The sequence below is a fragment of the Pan paniscus genome, chromosome 4 (assembly GCF_029289425.2).
Source record: "Pan paniscus chromosome 4, NHGRI_mPanPan1-v2.0_pri, whole genome shotgun sequence".
NCBI lineage: Eukaryota > Metazoa > Chordata > Mammalia > Primates > Hominidae > Pan > Pan paniscus.
The window spans coordinates 58,500,054-58,520,657 of NC_073253.2; the positions used below are offsets into that span (position 1 = coordinate 58,500,054).

Below are 20,604 nucleotides of genomic sequence, written 5' to 3' on the forward strand. Positions count from 1 at the left end.
GATGAATATGTAGTTTTTTGAGAGTAACTAATGCAAGACCAGGCTTCAGGACACATTCAAGGGATTTTTAAAGGTCAATTTTACTTGATTTTTATTTTTTTATAATGTTTTCTTTACATATAAAGTATTAATAAAACACTATATATTTGGGTGTATTAATATGTCCTGCATTATCAATATTTAGGGGGAACAGAGAGGAGGGTTAGAAAATCTGTACCCTAATAGATCAGCTATAATTTTTGTCTTAATTTTCTTTATAAGGGGATTTTTATACAGTTGTGTTCTGTGTAAATTTGTCATTTCCTGTGTTTTTCCCTTTGATCACATTAAGTGCTGTATGATAATTTAATGCTTAGACTTAAAATGCACAATATGTAACATTAAGGGTAAACTAATGGGAATTAGTCTCAGAGATAATTTAAAATGTTTTACTAGAATCTTGCTTTTATTTGAAAAAACAAATTCCAAACATTAAAAGAATATGTAAATTGTAGATGTGTTATATAAAATTCAAAGTCAGAACCTCAAGCCATTACAACAGCTAATTTTCAAAGCTTTCTTCTTACATTAATTAAATTTTGTGAAGAAGCACAGAGTATGATTCAGCAGAATTTAGGGCTTCCTTTTTAAGACACACACTCAAATGTTTCTGCAGATGCGGCATGGAAAATGTGACTTATCTGAAGGTAGTTAGCAGCAAATACTATTCTGACATCTTCTGTTCATTTATCCTATTAGAAAAAAATCAGCATTCTTTCTTAAGCGAGACAACATATTTTTTTCTTTTTAATTAGAGCACGAGGACCAGGGCAGACCCAGAAGGCTGAGCAATAGCTAGAGCCGTTACTATCCTGAGAGCTCTTCCCAGAGCATGGGCCTGTGACTGGACTGAAGGGCGTTTGAATGTGTGGGCGTGCTTTGTATGCCCTGGGCTAGACCTCACTAGGTCTAGCTTTTGTCTCACTAGCTATTGTGGTTTGTTTTTCGCTCACCTGTGTGTGTTAGTGTCCAAGTCCCTCTTTATGAGAAATCTAGAAATCTGAGTTTTGATTGATCTTGATGATGATTTGCATTTTACACTACTTTTATTTTTGACTAAATTTCCATGAAAAGATGAGGGATGACTGCCACTGTTTTACAAGTGAGGGAATAGGCACCTTGGGAGGGGGCTGCTGAGTTCTGTGAGCTCTGTGGGGTTTCTTGATAATCAGGATCCCATGCTGTATTGATTGATTGATTACTTGGTCTGAACCCTAGTCCATTTATTTTGAAGGTCAGCTGATGCAGATCTCTGGAAGTAAAATGGCATTCTGGAAGTGACTGACACATAACTTTGACCCACTGTTTGTAATTTTAAAGAAAATTCTCAGCTATAACATATTCCATACTTTATCATTTTCTGCTCTTCTTCCTTGACCCTTCTCAAAACACCCATTAACGTCTGTGTAATTGGTCAAATAGTAACTTGTACTGAGGGCTGTTTTGTGAAAGATTAAAATTACTATAGAGAGGATGACATTGATATAATAGAGGGCCTCAGTGGCAGGCCTGCTCAGTGGACATGCAGCCACATATGAAGGATATCAACTCGGGAAAATGATGTCAACCATAGTGTGGTAATTGGGTCAGTTTGAACCAACTGTGTTAAAAGAACAACTTTAGATAAATTTAAGGGTGTCACTGGGCAAGGAAGAAACGACTTTCAAATTGGGCAGCCCTCAGAGTCACAGCAGATTCAGAATGACTCCACTGCTTCTAAGTGGTCAGGGAGAATTTATGGACAGAAAAAGGAAAGTGAGTACAGAAAATGGAAGCGAGGTGCAGAAACTGCCGGATTGGTTACAGCTCGGCCTTGGAGCTTTATTTGAGCGTGGTTTGAATGGCTGTGAGTGGTTGAAATATGGCTGCCGGGACTGGCTGAGACTCAGCTGCTGTTACAGAAGCACATTCCTGAGTCAGGCTCCCAGTTTGCTACTTACCAAATTAGGTTGTTCTTTGTACAGAAGAACTCAAGTATGTGAGCAGGGGGTTTTCAGGCCAGATTTTAGTTTGATTTAACAGATGTAAAGTTGTAATGGCAAAAAAAGCAGCCTAGATAAATAGATTTGTTGTAGACCAAGACCTTTCTGGAGAAGAAAGCAGGCCAGAGCAACCATGCACTGCACTTTACTGACTCTAGGTAGTGGAAATATTTGCTTGATGTGGATGTAGGCCCCAGCTTTTATTTCAGCCCTGAATACACAGATCCTTGCTTTTCACATTTATGTACAACTTTTTTTTTTTTTTTTTAGACGGAGTCTTGCTCTGTCACCCAGGCTGGAGTGCAGTGGCGCGATCTCGGCTCACTGCAAGCTCCACCTCCCGGGTTCACGCCATTCTCCTGCCTCAGCCTCCAGAGTAGCTGGGACTACAGGCGCCCGCCACCACGCCCAGCTAATTTTTTGTATCTTTAGTAGAGACAGGGTTTTACCGTGTTAGCCAGGATGGTCCCAATCTCCTGACCTCGTGATCCGCCTGCCTCGGGCTCCCAGTGTGTTGGGATTACAGGGGTGAGCCACCGCGCCTGGCCTATGTACAACATTTAACCTCTAAGCCCCACCCCCGAATTCCTTGAGCAGTGACTCATCTTGTTTCTCTGGGCACCTTGGCTTCATGAGTCAGTCTCAGATTTGGGTAGAGACGTAGTCATTTAAATCCTCTCCTAGGACAGTCTTTGATAGCCAAAACTTCCCTGTCAATTCCTGACACCCAGAAATTAACTTCTAGTTAAAAATGGCTCTTAAAACACCCTGACCATTGTTCTTCTCTGGCAGCCAGTGCAGCCCTGCACACTTAACTGTGCCAAGAGAGAGTCAGCATCAGTGAAAACCTCCCAGGCTGCGGGAGCTCAGGGCAGGGCTGCTTTGCACATAGCCAGTTTATATGCTTAGTGACTCCCCGTGAACTTGGCTGAATGCCACAGATTCCAAATTTATTTGATGATTCAGGAGAACAGCCATGGTATGAGTCTGTATTTTCTTTCAATACAGTGAGGAGTGCTAAAATACTTTTCCTGAGACCCTTCTATTGAGGCTGTAACCCCAGATTGTTTATATCACCGCCTGTTATGAAATTCCTGTATCTATGCTTCAGCCAGACTCTCCTCCCTGCCACAAAATGCCTCTTATCTGGGCCTTGCCCCTGCCCTGTGTTTAGACAGTGCTGCCCACCTATCTAAATCCACTCAGACTCTTTCATACTATCCACTTTCCTTAAGATTCATATAATCCCTCATTTAGCATTCACTGTATACTACCTAGCATTGTTGATACTTCGTGATGTTTTCCAAACTTGATTATTGCTGAACATTGGGCAAATAATGAACAACTCATGGCCCATAGCCTACGAACCTTGTCTGATTTTGAGGTGGGATTTAAGATCTAAATTTAGTGCCTCAGTGAATCCTAAAAATGGTGAAATTAAAACCCAAAGAAGACTAAACTGAGGCCTGCTTTCCAGTGTTCTTCTGGACAGATCTGTCATCAAATGTAGGTGGAGCAATCAATTTGGCTTGCCTGGCTAGTCATAAAAGCACTATTTCAAAATAAGTAGACCAAGGTATATTTCTTTGCATTGAGCCTGCTGTTGTTAGTCTAGTTCTGGGGTTGGTATTTTTTTTTTTTTTCAGTTAAAGGTCAGATAATAAATATTTAGGCTTTGTAGGTCACATATTCTTTTTTGAAAAAAAAAAAAACAAAAAAAAAACTCCTTAAAAATGTTCTTAGCTTGCAAGCCAACCCCTTGACTCTAGTTTAAAATGGAAAAAAAAAAGTTCTTACTTTATTAACAATAGAATATTCAGAGGCTATGAGACAATAACAACATTTTACAGTTAAGAAGTGTTAACAAGATTAGTCAAGGAAAGGCAAAATCAAAACAGCTTCAAAAAATATCTCGTTCAACAATTATTTATTTTAAAGGTGAGATATTCTAATTAGATCCTTTAATGGAAGTTAAATGTTTCAGAAATTTCAACCAAAAATGGTTATATGTCCTTCCTGTCTTAGTTTGGGCTGCTATAACCAATTGCAGCAGACTGGGTGGTTTATAAAAAACAAATTTCTCAGTCTGGAAGCTGGAAGTCTAAGATTAGGGTGCCAGCATGATTTGGGTAATGGTGGGGCCTTCTTCCAGGTTGTAGAATGTCCTCACACAGTGGAAGGGGCAAGGGAGCTCCCCTGGATCTCTTATTAGTTCATTAATCCCTTTCATGAGGGTTAACCCCTTATGACCTAATCACCCACAAAAGTCCTATTTTCCTAATCCCATTGCCTTGTGGGGGTTAGGCATTCAGTATACAAATTTTGGGGTAACACAAATATCCAGGCAATAGCACCACCCTTCAGTGATAGTGAAAGAATGAAAGAATGCCTAAGTAGTATCACAGATGTTGAATTTTCTAGTTTCTTTTAATATTAATTTTTAAACAAAAGAAAAAATGGGCATACCTTGTAATTTGTTCCTGATGTGGCTCTGTGTAATGAAGAGTCTTCCATTTGTTTTGACCAGGTCTTCTTTGTGCACTTTATAAAACTATCATGAGGCTCTTCACAAGCGGAGCCACACGTTTTGGAGTGTTGGTTTATTAGTCTGTTTTCATGCTGCCGATAAAGACATACCCAAGGCTGGGCAGTTTACACAAGAAAGAGGTTTAATTGGACTCCCAGTTCCCTGTGGCTTAGGAGGCCTCACAAGCATGGCGGAAGGCAAGAAGGAGCAAGTTACATCTTACGTGGATGGCGGCAGGCAGAGAGAGCTTGTGCAGGGAAACTCCACCTTATAAAGCCATCAGATCTCGTGAGACTTACTATCACAAGAACAGCATGGGAAAGACCTGCCCCCATGATTCAATTACCTCCCACTGGGTCCCTCCCACAACATGTGGGAATTCAAGATGAGATTTGGGTGGGGACACAGCCAAGCCATATCATTTGGGACTGGGAGGAAGGCCTCTGTGCTTCTCAGTGAAGCATTTGCTGCCTGCAGGTGGAATGGCCAGCTTTCTGCAACCCTCCTTTCTGGGCTTGAACACCTGGTTATTTTGAGCAATGTGATGCTTGGTGTCCTTATTGCTCTAAGAAATAGGAAATTGCTTGTATGAATCTCTAGTAATATCCCAGCTATAAAGTTTTTTTTTTTTTTTTTTCTCTGAGACAGAGTCTCACTCTGTCGCCCAGGCTGGAGGGCAGTGGTGCGATCACGGCTCACTGCAACCTCCGCCTTCTGGGTTCAAGCAGTTCTCCTGTCTCAGCCTCCCGAGTAGCTGGGACTACAGGCGCACACTGTAGTACAAAGAGACAGGGAGGAATAGAAATAGCCTAACTGTGGTTTCCTTCTGAGGCGTCGGGGTTGTCATATGTTGTGTTCCTGTGGTATTTGTATATCTAGCCCATTTTAATAGATGAAAATGGGGGAGGGAGGAGTGTGAAGGTCAGGCGAAGAATATGATGTATCTTTGTTTTTCCTATTAATCTTCATTTAAAATTTGTGTGTCCTGGAAACCCATGTCTCTTCCTTTCCAGTTCTAGAGTTGTGTTCCTGTACGTTACAGCAGGGATCACACTAGTGGCACACTCAAGTGTTCTTTTGATAAATGACATTTACTCTTGATGTGTATCAGGATAGCCTCCAAATTTGGGAGCAGAGACTATAAATACTAGAAATAGTCATCCTTCTTAATCAAGGAAGGAAAGCATTTTTTGGTATGGGCAGCTGACTGGAGATTCTCCCGCATCCATTCTCCCTGTTCCAGGTGATCTCTTGTATTAATACCTTTTAAAAAGCCCAGTTACCACTGCACATCTCCCTCAGCATACTTCCCTGGATTAGGCCCCCTTTTCTGCATTTCTCTGGTGGCTGGACTAATTTATATTCCGAGCAGCAGTGTAGAAGAGTTCCTTTTCTCTGCATCCTCACCAGCATCTCTTAATGTTTTTTTGGTCTTTTTAATAATGGCCATTCTAACTGAGGTAAGATTGTGGTTTTGACTTGCATTTTCCTGGTTAGTGATATTGAGAATTTTTTCATATACCTATTGGCCATTTGTATGTCTTCTTTTGAGAATTGTCTATTCATGCCCCATGCCCACTTTTCAATGGGAGTATTTGGTTTTCTACCATTGAGTTGAGTTCCTTATATGTCCTGGATATTGGCTCCTTGCTGGATAAATACTTGGCAAATATTTTCTCCCATTCAACAGACTGTCTCTTTATTCTCCTGATTGTTTCCTTTGCTGTGCAGGTTTTTAGTTTAATATAATCCCATTTGTCTATTTTTATTGCCTCTGTGTTCAAGGTCTTAGCCATAAAATATTTGCCCAGACCAATATCCTGAAGCGTTTCCCCTATGTTTTCTTTGATTAGTTTTATCGTTTCAGGTCTTACATTTAAGTCTGTAATCCAACTTACTTGAGAGATAGGGGTCCAATTTCATTCTTCTGCATATGGATATCCAATTTTCCCAGCACCATTTAGTGACGAGACTGTCTCTATTGTATGTTCTTGGCACCTCTGTCAAAAGTCAGTTGGCTGTAAATATGTGGACTTATTTCTGGAATCTCTATTCTGTTTCATTGGTCGCTGACGAGTCTGTTTTTATACCAATACTGTGCTGTTTTGGTTATTATAGCCTTGTAATATGAAGTCAGGTAGTGTGATGCCTCCAAGCTTTTTTTCATTTTGCTCAGGATTACTTTGGCTTTCTGGCTCTTTTTTAATTCTGTATGAATTTTAGGATTTTTTTTTTCTATTTCTGTGCAGAATGTCATTGTTGTTTTGACAGGGGTTGCATTGAATTTGTAGATTGCTTTGGGTAGTCTGGTCATTTTAACCATATTAATTCTTCTGATCCTTATGCGTGGGATATCTTTCCACCTGTTTCTGTCTTCTGCATTTTCATTCACCCGTGTTTTGCAGTCTCCTTTGTAGAGTTCTTTTACCTCCTTGGTTAAATAGATCCCTAGGTGTCTTTTTTTCTTCTTCTTCTTTTTTTGTAGCTATTGTTAATGGGATTGCTTTTTTTTTTTTTTTTTTTTTTTGAGACAGAGTCTCACTCAGTCGCTCGCCCAGGCTGGAGTGCAGTGGTGCGATCTCGGCTCACTGCAACCTCCACCTCCCAAGTTCAAGCGATTCTCCCTCCTCAGCCTTCCCAGTAGCTAGGATTACAGGCATGCACCCAGCTAATTCTTGTATTTTTAGTAAAGACAGGGTTTCACCATGTTGGCCAGGCTGGTTTTGAACTCCTGACCTCAAGTGATCCACCTGTCTCGGCCTCCCAAAGTGCTGGGATTACAGGCGTGAGCCACAATGCCAGGTCTGACCTCTTGATTTCTTTCTCTGCTAATTCACTATTGTTGTATAGAAATGCTAGAGATTTGGGGGCATGGTGCCTCACGCCTGTAATCCCAGCACTTTGGGAGGATGAGGCAGGAGAATCATGAGGTCAGGAGATCGAGACCATCCTGGCTAACAGTGAAACCATCTCTGTTGGAAATGGAAAAAATTAGCCAGGTGTGGTGGCACGCGCCTGTAGTCCCAGCTACTTGGGAGGCTGAGGCAGGAGAATTGCTTGAACCTGGGAGGCGGAAGTTGCAGTGAGCCAAGATCGTGTCACTGCACTCCAGCCTGGGTGACACAGTGATACTCGGTCAAAAAAAAAAAAAAAATGCTAGAGATTTTTGTATGTTGATTTTATATCCTTTAACTTTACTGAATTTATCAGATCTAAGAGTTTTTTGGTAGAGTCTTTAGGTTTTTCTACATATAAGATCATATTGTCTGCGAAGACGGACAGTTTGATTTCCTGTTATACAACTTGGATGCCTTTATTTCTTTTCTTTTTTTCTTTTCGAGTCTGGGTCTCCCTGTCACCCAGGCTGGAGTGCAGTGACACGATCTCAGCTCACTGCAACCTCATTGTCCTGGGCTTAAGCAGTGATGTTCCCACCTCAGCTTCCGAAATAGCTGAGACCACAGGCACATGCCACCAATGCTGGATAATTTTTTGTATTTTTTTTTTTTTTGTAGAGATGGGGTGTCGCCATGTTGCCCAGGCTGTTGTGAACTCCTGACCTCAGGCGATCTGCCCGCCTTGACCTTCCGAAGTGCTGGGATTACAGGTGTGAGCCACCACACCTGGTCCGTTTATTTCTTTTTCTTGCCTCATTGCTCAGGGTTAGGTCTTCACTGCTATGCTGAATAGGAGGGGTCAAAGTAGGCATCCTTGTCTTATTCCAGTTCTTAGAGGAAAGGCTTTCAGCTTTTCCCTGTTTAGGATGGTGTTAGTTGTGTGTTTATGTAACATTTATCATGTTGAGTTATGTCCCCTTCATGCGTAGTTCCTGTGGACAGGTTGTTTTTTTTTTAAATCATGAAGGGATGTTGAATGTTATTAAAAGACTTTCATCACATTTGAATGTGATGTGTCACATTTATTGATTTGCCTATGTTGAAACCTCCTTGCATCCCTGGGATAAATCACACTTGATCGTGGCATAATATCTTTTTGATGTGTTGTTGAATTAGGCTGGCTAGCATTTTGTTGAGGATTTTTGCATCTGTGTTTATCAGAGATATTGGCTTATGGGTTTCTTACGTTGCATCCTTGTCTGTTTTTTGTATCAGGGTAATGCTCACCTCATGAAATGAGTTAGGGAGAATTCCCTTCAATTTTTTGGAATAGTTAGAGGAGAATGGGTGTTCTTCTTTTTAAGTATGGTAGAATTCAATAATAAAGCCATTTGGTCCTGGATTGGGACCAAATGGGAGGCATTTTATTACTGATTGAATCTCATTACTCATTATTGGTCTGTTCAGGTTTTCTATTTCTTCCTGATTCAATCTTGGAAGATTGTATGTATCCAGGAATTGATCCATTTATTCTGGGCTTTCCAGTTCATGCACAGCAGTTAGCAGTAGTCTCTGATAGCTAGGCATGGTAGCTTATGCCGGTAGTCCCAGGACTTTGAGAGGCCGAGGTGGGAGATCCTTTGAGGCCATGAGTTCAAGACCAGCCTGGGCAACATAGCAAGACCCTGTCTCTACCAAAAAAAAAAAAAAAAAGAGAAAAATAAAAATTATTCATGCTGGGATGCTCTGTAGTCCCAGCTACTCAGGAGACTGAGACGGGAGGATCACTTGAACCCAGGAGGCTGAGGTTACAGTGAGTGATGATCACGCCACTGTGCCCCAGACTGGGTGACAGTGAGACCCTATCTCCAAATAGATGATTGGAGATAGATGTTCTTTTATATTTCTGTGTTATCAGTTGTAATGTCTTTTTCATTTCTGAATTTATTTGGGTTTTCTTTTTCTCTTGTCGATTTCGTTTATCCTTTCATAAAAGCAACTTTTTTTGTTGATCCTTTGTACTTTTAAGAGTTCATTTTGTTAAGTTCTGCTCTGCTCTTTAGTATTTTTCTTCCACCAATTTTAGGTTTGTTCTTGTTTTTCTACTATCTTGAGTTGCATTGTTAGATTATTTACTTGAAATCTTTCTAGATTTTTGATGTGGGCGTTTATTGGTATTAATTTACCTCCTAGCATTGTTTTTGGGTTTCGGTATGTCCTGCCTCTATTTTCATTTGTTTCAAGAAATTTTTTTATTCCTTTCTTAATTTATTCCCTGACCCAGTGGTCATTCAGGAGCATGTTGTTTAATTTTCATGCATTTGTACAATTTCCCAAGTTCCTCATTATTCATTTCCAGTTTTATTCCATCACGATCTGAGAATAGTTTGGCTGGTGGGGTTTATTTTTCTTTCAGCACATTCAATACATCATCCCATTTTCTCCTAGCCTGTAAGGTGGCTGCTGAGAAATTCACTGTTAGTCTGATAGGTGTTCCCCTTCTAAGTGACTTGATACTTTTCTCTTGCTGTTTTATTCTCTGACTTTTGACAGTTTGACTGTAATATGCCATGAATTTTTGAATTGCATCTATTTGGGGTTTTCTAAGCTTCTTGTGCCTGGGTGTCTAAATCTCTTGCTAGACTTGGGAAGTTTTCGGGTATTACTTAATCAAATAGGTTTTCTATCCCTTTTTTGTTTTCTGAGACACCAAAAATTTGAATATTTGATGACTTTATGGTGTCACATATGTCACATAGCTGTTGCTCATTCTTTCTTATTTTTGTCTGGGTTCAAAAGACCTAATTTTTGAAGTTCTGAAGTTCTGCTTGATGCAGTCTATTGTTGAAACTGTTGGATCTATTTTATATTTCATTCAATGAATTCATCAATTTCAGAATTTTTTTTTATATCTATGTCTTTGGGAATTTTCTCATTCATATCCTAAATGGTTTCTCTGATTTCTTTGTATTATTTTTCTGATTGCTGTTTTCTTGTATCTCACTGAGCTTTTTCAATTTTTTTTGAATCATTATTTTGAATTCTTTTTCTGAGATTTCACACATTTCTTCATTGGAATCTGTTGCTAGAAAATTACTGTGTTCCTTTGGAAGTGTCATATTTCCTTCTTCATGTTTCTTGAATCCGTATTTCGGTATCTGTACATCCGGTTTAACAGTCACTTCTTCCAATTTTTTGAATTTGCCTTCATAGGGGAGGATATTTTCCTTAAGATGTATCTGTGGTGTTGGTCGGGTAGATCACTTTGGCTTTGATTCCAGATGCATGCAATAGTGTAGTCTCAGTATGATTTCTTTGGCTGTAAAGTTATCAGTTGTGTGTGATTTCCTCAGTGACTTAAGTTGCAGTTTTTAATTGCTGCAATGAAGCATTTGCTGGAGATGGGAACATTAGGTGGGCCCATCCTCGAGCCCCAGGAGTGGCAGCAGCAGGCTGAGCATGCCTGTCCTTGGGCCCTGGGGCAGTGTATGCTGGCACTGATGTTAGAGGGTCCAGGTGGGCTGATTCTTGGGCCTCCAGGAAGCTTGCTTGGATGCCAGCAGTAGCACGGTGGGAAGGTCCTTGGGCTTGCTGCCCATAGACAGCAGGTGTGGTGCGGGCAATGGCAGGACAACCCTCTGATTCCCAAGTGGTTTGCGCTGGTGTTGGTGGTGACCGTGATGGGCTGGGTGGCTAGTCCCCAGGCCCATAGGTGGTGCATGTGGGTGGTGGTAGCAGCAGGTTGGATGGTCCCTTCCTGAGGCCCCTGGGAGGAGTGCTCAGGTGTTAATGATAGGTGCACCCTCCAACGCCCGATGGTGTGCTTGGGCATAGGGGTAGGTGGAGCCGGGCTGGATAGGTCCCTCAGTGGTGTGTATAGGGCTTGGCTGTGGTAGGTAGGGGTGTTTTTGTGTGGCAGCAGTCATAAACAGGTGGGCTGGGAGCATGCACTTTGGCCCCAGATGGTATCTGCAGGACAGGGTAGCCTGTAATCAGGCTTGACAATGCACAGTGGCTCTGCTGGCTCACTGCCAGTAGCTTGTATACTTTGGCCCTGCGGCAGCACCCAGCTGTGGGTGGGGGACTTTAATGGGGCTTCAGAGATGTGGATATGCAGGGGCTGTTGGGCCTCAGGGAATGATGCAGTCTGCTGGGGGCGGGGCTCTCAAAATGGTGCCCTGCTGTAGCTGCTTAGGACTGGGGGGGGGGGGGGATGAGCTCCCTCTCTGGAGCAGTGCCATCATGCAGTCCCCAAGTTCCCTGTTTGTGTGGGTTGAGGGTTTCTTCCATGGCTGGGATTGCAGGACTTCACAATGGGAATGCGGATGCTGACTGTTGGGGGTCACTTACCCTTCTCCAGCATGGGGGAGCCTCCCCAACCAATCCCTGCCAGGTACCCTGCCTTGCTTCCCTCTCCTTACTTGCCTCAGGTGTTTCCTGTCATTTTGGTGTTAAATTCCAGCATTCTCTCTTAGGTGATCTATTCAAAGTGTGATTTATCTACTACTGTTTTGGTGGTTCTTCAAGCAGAAAGCAAGTACCAGGGGCACTTTAGTCAGCCATCTTGAAACCACTCCATTGTTTTGTACTAAACGGCTTGCTGTCCTCGACCATAGCTTTTGCTTCCTCCTAACTTTAGTTTGCAAATAACCTATTATGTACCCATTAGGCATCCTTCCTACTACTTTTGAAATTAGAGAACGCCTTCATACTTCTGGTATAAATTCCAGAGACAAAATACAGCCCAGCAGATCTCTGGGTGATGCCTGGTGTAAGTCATCTAGTCAGTGCAGGGAGATGTGGGTATGCAAGGAGAAGGCAGGGCTATGTGGTCCAAATAGGACTGACTGTGAATGGGCAATTCCACCTAGAAGGGGAATTAAAAGTAATAATGTTGCTGCCGAGCCTGTCTGGTACCACACACTGTACCAGACATACAGCTCTGTTAAGTTCCTACTCTTAAAAGAGAAGTAACTGAATGCCTTACCTAGAATGGGTTTAATAGATAAGGTTGGCAAATGGCATGTATGGGGAGGAGAGAAGAGTGGAATCTGCAAAGGAAGGAACCTATACAGCCTTTTTACTATTAGCCTTGGCACTGAAGCATGAGCTATGTCCCCTGTATCTAGTTCTAATAGAACAGTATTGAGAAGCTTCAGACATTCAACTTTTCAGTGGCAGTTAGGGAAAGCTAAAGTAATAGACTTTCTTTTAAAGGAAGTCATGTCAAGTGTTTGCTTTGCCCAGAATCAAAGTAGAGCCACCAGAAAGACACTACCTTTTAGCTTTGTTGAACTTATATAGGAAACTTTTGCTGGCAAGGTGGGAGGGGAAAAGCCAGTCCGGATTTCTGGGCATGTCAGCTGTGGAATTCAAGTTTACCCAAGGTCTGAGAAATTCAGGGTGTCCACTTTCTTGAGCTCTACAGAAATGGAAGTCTTCACAGAGCTACACCGAGTACCCTGACCCAGGGAAATGCAGTATGGGCACATAGGAAGCACACTCAGGCCATGCCTGTTTGTCACTAGAGAAGCCAAAGCCTAGAGCACAAGGTTAGGTACAGAACCACAACTGGGGAATCCAGAATTCTCACGGTGAAATAATTTCTGGGTCCATGGTCAGAGTTTCACTGATGGGGGAAACCTCTATTCTTGGGTAGATGTGTAAGGAGAAAAACAGCTATTTATAAGGGGAAAGACTTCACTTAGAAGTGTTGGAGCGAGCTGGGTGTGGTGGCTCATGCCTGTAATCCCAGCACTTTGGGAGGCTGAGGTGGGTGGATCACCTGAGGTCAGGAGTTTGAGACTAGCCTGGCCAACACAGTGAAACATCGTCCCTACTAAAAATACAGACAATTACCTGGGAGTGGTGGTGAGCGCCTGTAATCCCAACTACTCGGGAGGCTGAGGCAGGAGGATTGCTTGAACCCGGGAGGCAGAGGTTGCAGTGAGCCGAGATTGCACCACTGCACTCCAGCCTGGGCAACAAGAGGAAAACTCTGTTCCCTGCTTCCCCCTCCCACATCCCCCCCACCAAAAAAGTGTTGGAGCTTAGTTGATTATTGATAATGTTAAGTAAATGTTAATTCTTTTCACTGGCATGTTGGGGAAGAAATCTGGAGAAAATAATATTCAATATGAGTTTGCAGGCTACCTACAGTGAAAGTCAGGGTTCTTTAGAATGGAAATATTGCTACAGGGATTTTAGAATCTTAAAAGAGGAAAGACCTTGAAGTCCTAGCTCTGAGTTTCCTTCAGGTTGGAAGTAGCATGGGACTAGCTTAAGTCCATTCTAGAGTTGCTATTTTTGATTTGACTACTTACTTTTTTCACAGCTTGAACAACAAACAAAAATAAGGATTCTGCAGAAAGCCAGTGGTACTTAAACTAGCTGATGAGTCAGACTCAGTTAAACAGCTGGTGTGCTCTTTTAGAACTAGATGGTTTATACTAAGTACTTGATAAAATTAGATAAGCCCTGGGTCTTTGCCAGCTTTTGGGGACTGAACACCCATGGCAGTGCCCAGAGAGCTGGGAATGGATTTGTGTCATCTATTTTAAATAGGCAGTGTCCATGGGGAGAGCTATGTATATTGTTTTCTAAGGACTGCATTTAATTAAGTCTACGAGTCATATATTATTGAACAGAATTTTAAAGGGAATGTTATAAATTATATTGTTATTGGATAGAAATTAGGTAGTTTTTTCTTTTTTTTTTTAATGAGAGCAGACTCCCTAAAAAGAATCATTTCTACATAAAACCTTCAGAGATGCACCCAAAGTCAAAGGCAGACTGACATGAGAAAGGGGAATTTCTTAGGTCCGATTAGTGTACAGAAAACTCATAGAACTTAACTTAAAGGGGATACAGGTACTGTTGAAAGAATACACTTCTTGGCTGGATCATAACTAAACTACAACCTATATTACTTGCAAATACAGATTATTTAGTCTCAGTTGCCTTGTTAAACAATTTGAGGGTAGAAGAGCTCTCTTTGGTTAATTAATGAAATAGTCCCTAGATAGGCCCAGAGCAATGGCAACCTGTGCCCAGAATGCTAGCACTTTATCCCAAGACTCAGAACTAACCACGATACTGGGTCAGGCATGGTGGCGCATGTCTGTAATCCCAGCACTTTGGGAGGCCAATGCAGGCGGGTTACTTGAGACGAGGAGTTTGAGACCAGCCTGGGCAACATAGTGAGACCCCCATCTCTATAAAAAATTAAAAAAAAATAAACAATTAGCTGGGCTCAGTGACATGTACCTCTAGTCCCAGCTACTTGGGAAACTGACATGGAAAGATTGCTTGAGCCCAGGAGTTTGAGGCTGCAGTGAGCTATGACTACACCACCACTGCACTCCAGTCTGGGCAACAGAGCAACGCCCCATTTCTTTAAGGAAAACAATAAAAAAACCAATGGCAGCACTGGTCTTGACTATCAGAATTATAACCCAAATTGCAAGGGGAGGAACTGTCCCTGAAATCCTGTTTAGAAAGCCATAAACAAGGAAACACCTGTTTGTATACAGTTTGAAGGGTGGTATAGCTAGGTTGGCAATAGATTCTTGTGAACAAGTTAGTAGGGCAATAGTTTTGTTTCTTTAAAGGATTAACATTTAGGTAATAATGCGTACGTGAATGTTTGCCTAGAAGTCCTGTTCCCTATATAATAATACTTTGATAATCATTTCAAATGCCAACCCTTCCTTAATATAAAAGTTTTGCGTTATGTTAAATCAACTATTTTTTTCTTTATTCTTTTCTTTTAGCTTTATCTTCAAGCCAGGATGAAGGGAGACTGGGCAAGACTCTTACGCCCCACACTGCAATTTGGTCTTGTTGCCGTATCCATTTATGTGGGCCTTTCTCGAGTTTCTGATTATAAACACCACTGGAGTGATGTGTTGACTGGACTCATTCAGGGAGCTCTGGTTGCAATATTAGTTGTAAGTATACAGGTCAACAGCCTACATCTTGATATTGCTAAACATTTAGATAAGTAAATAGAAAAAAAAAATCCAAAAAATCCCCAGCTGAGGAGAAGACTGTGCAGTGGACAAGAATCTCAATGTTATTAAAAGTCACTTCAGGATACACAGCAGGTTAAAAACTAGGTTGCTCTTTGTAAAACTTAGTATTTTTGTAAAATCTTAGTATTTTTATTGTGAAAGGCTCTGGCTAGAAATAGTTTTTTTAGGTGGTTATGACTTGAAAAAACTAATTCACATGTAGAAATAACTCTTTTATTCAGTATTGGCAAAATGAAGCTATTTGCTGAAGGCATAACAAAGCAACTCTTAATTTGGAATAATCTTTAAAAAATCCCAGTTAGTCTCTAATTTTTTATATGCTTAATCTGTATGCCTCAAAGTATATCCTTTTGTTTATATTTATCTTAGGATGCTGTTGATCACAACTTTGTATGTAGTTTTTAACTTGATCTAAATTATACCATTAAATATTTTGCACTGTAGGCTGTATATGTATCGGATTTCTTCAAAGAAAGAACTACTTTTAAAGAAAGAAAAGAGGAGGACTCTCATACAACTCTGCATGAAACACCAACAACTGGGAATCACTATCCGAGCAATCACCAGCCTTGAAAGGCAGCAGGGTGCCCAGGTGAAGCTGGCCTGTTTTCTAAAGGGAAATGATTGCCACAAGGCAAGAGGATGCATCTTTCTTCCCAGTGTACAAGCCTTTAAAGACTGCTGCTGCTGCTATGCCTCTTGGATGCACACTTTGTGTGTACATAGTTACCTTTAACTCAGTGGTTATCTAATAGCTCTAAACTCATTAAAAAAACTCCAAGCCTTCCACCAAAACAGTGCCCCACCTGTATACATTTTTATTAAAAAAATGTAATGCTTATGTATAAACATGTATGTAATATGCTTTCTATGAATGATGTTTGATTTAAATATAATACATATTAAAATGTATGGGAGAACCAAATCCACACTTGCAGGCATTTGTAGTCAACTGTAATCAAACAGGTGGTCAATAATTTAAAATCTCACACTCCTTTAGCTGACTCTACAAGTAGAGGCTGGCAGCAAACACAATATCTCTCTTGATTTTGGTGATTCCTAAGAGAAAAGAAAGTAAGGTTTAAACTTTCAAGACCACAAAACACCTAACTTGTCTCTACCGAAATTTTAAAGCCAGTATACCAACCCTGATTCAACTGGTGAGCGAGCAGCCTAGAAAGTCAAACACCTTGCTGAACACCTAGAGGAATTTGCAGCCACCTCTGTGAGGTGGAAAACATACAAGCCAGACCCCTGTTCTTTTGACTCTGAAATAGTCCATGGGGGCTGGCCAGGAAAGAGGTGTCTAGAACTGTTTAAAAAGATAAATGCTAGGTCGGGCGCAGTAGCTCATGCCTGTAATCCCAGCACTCTGGGAGGCCGAGGCGAGCGGATCACCTGAGGTCAGGAGTTCAAGAGCAGCCCGACCAACATGGAGAAACCCCGTCTCTACTAGAAATACAAAATTAGCCGGGCGTGGTGGCGCATGCCTGTAGTTCAGCTACTCAGGAGGCTGAGGCAGGAGAATCGCTTGAACCTGGGAGGTGGATGTGGAGGTTGCGGTGAGCCGAGATTGCGCCATTGCACTCCAGCCTGGGGCAACAAGAGCGAAACTCTGTCTCCACACACTAAATAAATAAATAAATAAATAAAAATAAAAATAAAAATAAAAAAAATTATAGGGAAGGACTAAACTGTCTAAAGAAATGTAAAATCCAAAGACTTGGATTTTCAACCTATATCAGAAGACACTTTTTTTTCAGTTCCCATGTGAAATTCTTTCTAGGCCAAGGAAGGACAAATACAAATTTTGATTACAAATTATTTTTAAAACTTTGACACCTACACTTAAACTCTGAGTCATTAAACAGGCCTACATTTATCAACAATGTGGAAATATCAGCCAGTTTTTGCAAACCTCTTCTTAGGACACTAAGTTGTTTGCAGAAATCACTAGCATTGACTGACTCAGCAACAATGTGGTTACTATTCTTTGATTAACTTAGTCCTTTTTCTTGGTCAAGAGTCAGGACTGAAGCTTATGCCCCTTGCCCCCCCACCACCACTCCATTACTACCACCTTGGTTTAGCCATCCTTTCTTGATCTGTTCTCCCCACTTCTACTGTGCTACTCTACAGACTTGCCCTGAATGTAAGAGCAACAATTACCTTGTAAAGTCCAAGTTAGGGCAGGTCACTCCCAAACTCCACACCTCCAATCACTGCAGAGTTGAGAAGCCTGGGGCTGGGAACTATGGAATCATTTCCTTTCTCACTTCAACCCCTACTCCTCTACTCACTGCCCATTCTGCTCCAGCCACACTGGCCTCTTGCTGGTGTTCACGTACATCAAGCATACACCAAAGGCCTTAACTGCCACCTTCCCTGTGGAGGCCCTAGACCATCATATCCATCTGCCAATTCTATTGTCTTTTCTGCTTTGTTTTTATCTTACAGACTTATCACCATCTGATAAATTTAATTGTTGACTTATTGTCTATCTCCCCACACTAGAATGTAAACTCCATGAAGGCAGGGGTGTCTTTTTGTTCACTATATCCCCTAGTGCTTAAAACAATGCCTGGCATGTAGTTAGCGTACAATTAATATACGTAAATGCATGTATATATAAAATCTCAACTTTTCCCCCAACACACTAAATTTTATAGAAACACTAGTAGATAGCTCTCCATGACAATGCAGTGAAGAACATCTCAAAACGTCCTCCTAGGTTGTGGTCCAGGGCTCAAGATTTGCTTCACCAAATTTGTCTAAATTAGAAACAGCTTATGCATATGATACTGACCTTCTGCAAATTTATTTTCCAGCTCAGTATTTCCAATGGCTTTTGCTGCTTGACACATTTGTCGAAGCAATTCTTCCAGGCGCCTCATACAACGAATTATGCTGCCTGGATAGAAAATAAACAAAACACTGGTAAAATGGAAATAATCAGGAACAGCAGAATTTTTGTTAAGAGGCAAGGCAGGAGAACACAGGATAATTAATAGTACTTTGAGGGACTTCCCATGAAGTAAATCATGGTTAGGTACTGGAGAAAGCTACAAAGATGAAAGGCTTAACTCCCACCTTTGACTAATGGTAGAGACACCTGTTTATTACTAACATGCTGACACTTGGTATTAAGTAGGAAAACAAAATGCCCTAGAAGGAGGGAGCAACTTTGGGTGAAGGCTGCAAGGATGACATAATCTGTGTCTGTAAGAACCAGGCAGTATCTCTCAGGCAGCAGCAACAAGGGAAGGACCACCACGACAATGCAGAAAAGCCTGGCAAACCGCAGCTATTCAAGGACCCTGAGTGTGGCCTAGTGAGGCATCTGGACACCATCCATACCATCTCATAGAATGCAACAGACTGTTTTTAGCAGCAGAGTAACAAGATAAAACTTGTCATTTTAAAGGTGCATTCATTCTTCTTGACCTTAGATTCTTTCATTAGTACGTTCTTTACACAGTGTTCTCAAGGAGCACAAGGAAAGAAGCCTTTTCCCATGGGTCTAGAATCTGTTTGAGAAAAGTGTTTGTATCAAAGCTGAAGCTATAAACATAGTTTCACTTTTGCTAGACTTGTGCAAAGAGGGGCAGAGATTGTGAGATCCTTTCTCTAAGTGCTACCTGCCTAAATCTAAAACGCTTGACTTCATTTTTAATATATGAAATACATTAGGAATACCAGTTCTCAAAATGCAGTCTGTAGGAACAATGAACTATTTACACTATTAACACTATTATTAAATTAATAATAATTATTTGTTATTTCTATTCTCAGCTGCTAGGAATGCAGGCTCCAATACTGCCTTGCAATGAAACAGGAAATCCAACTGCAGAAACTTCTGGGTGTCAAGAGAGAGGGTAGGAATTGGGATAGAGAGGGTAATGTCATATTACCTATGCAATCAGATATTAAATGTTTATGCAAACAAGTATATCCAAAGATAATTAAATTAGGTAGTGGCTCAAAATGTAACTAGATTTTTACCTGAGACCAGATTCTCACAGGTCATTTAGGATTGAAATGAAATCCTTTACAAAGTCCTCTGCTGCATAGGGCATTAAAGAGCCAGACACATTCTCAAACATTGTTTTGACTGACTTCAAATGTGTACCAAGAAACACAATGTGATATTATTATTTCACAAATTTTAGTAACTCGTGTTAACCAGAATCTGTGAAAGTTATCAGAGACCAAACCATACGAAGTAAATTACTAAGATAAAGAATAAACTAAGGCAAGTAAATGCACATTCAGGCCAGAGAGCACTGTCATGTCACATTTTGTAAACATTTCGACTCAATTTCTGGAAACTTTAGTTTCGACACAGTTTCAGGTAACAAGCAAATTAGGCCAGTAGGCACAAGGTTGCATATACAATGACTGTGGTTGTTGCCCACAGAGTCTCATCAACAAATCACTGGGTATGTGCACAAACACTAACTGTCCAGAGCTGCCTGAAACATAGAGGCTACTCCCCCCAGGGATTAATGAAGACTGACGATTAAGTAGTGAATTGTCTAGCATCTCTCCTACCTACTACAGTTCTCTGTAATCCAAGGGCTCTTCTTACACCCACCTTTATAAGTCATCCTGCCTCATCAGCCTGACTAAGTGCTAGACAAAAGTTTCAAAGCCATGACCCATCATAGGCTAAATGAAGCTGACCAAAACCGAAACAAAACAAAACCACATTAACCTACTGGTTTGTTACAAAATTTTTTTTTTGGTCCTGCCAGAGTAGAAAGAGAAATCCAATTCTTTCTAGTTATTGTCTTTAAAAAATTTTTCAAATAGTGGTAAAATATAAAACATAAAATCCACCTTTTTAACCATGTTAAATATACAGTTCAGTTACTGCCCTTTTTTATATTCAGGTTTACTACATTCTGGAAGAACTCACATGGAGACAGAATTCACACACCATAAAATTATTTTAAATAAGTGTACAACTGAGTGGTTTTTAGTATATTCAGACTTGTGTAACCATCATCATTATCTAATTTTAGAGCATTTTTACCACCCCCAAAAAACCTTGTTCCCATTAAGCAGTTACATGTCTTCCTGTCCCTCCAGCCCATGGCAACCACTTCTATGCTTTGTCTCTATGAATCTGCTTACTCTGGACATTTCATATAAGTGAAATTATACACTATGTGGCCTTTGTGTCT

At 41.0% G+C, this 20,604-nt stretch overlaps 2 protein-coding genes across 3 annotated transcripts in view; one reads left to right on the forward strand and one right to left on the reverse strand.

The window, feature by feature from the left end:
* Window positions 1–16,343, forward strand: part of PLPP1 (phospholipid phosphatase 1) — a 110,052-nt gene extending 93,709 nt beyond the window's left edge. For both annotated transcript variants that reach the window (XM_034960095.3, XM_034960094.2), the window contains exons 5-6: window positions 15,158–15,334; window positions 15,863–16,343. In XM_034960095.3, coding sequence (XP_034815986.1) covers window positions 15,158–15,334; window positions 15,863–15,991 — 306 coding nt within the window. In that variant the 3' untranslated portion in view covers window positions 15,992–16,343. The remainder of the gene's footprint in view (window positions 1–15,157; window positions 15,335–15,862) is intronic.
* Window positions 15,616–20,604, reverse strand: part of MTREX (Mtr4 exosome RNA helicase) — a 117,971-nt gene continuing 112,982 nt past the window's right edge. Inside the window, exons 26-27 of the mRNA XM_003827367.5 lie at window positions 18,225–18,329; window positions 15,616–16,477 (exon numbers count right to left, since the gene is read on the reverse strand). Of these exons, the coding sequence (XP_003827415.1) occupies window positions 16,425–16,477; window positions 18,225–18,329 (158 nt within the window). The 3' untranslated portion in view covers window positions 15,616–16,424. The remainder of the gene's footprint in view (window positions 16,478–18,224; window positions 18,330–20,604) is intronic.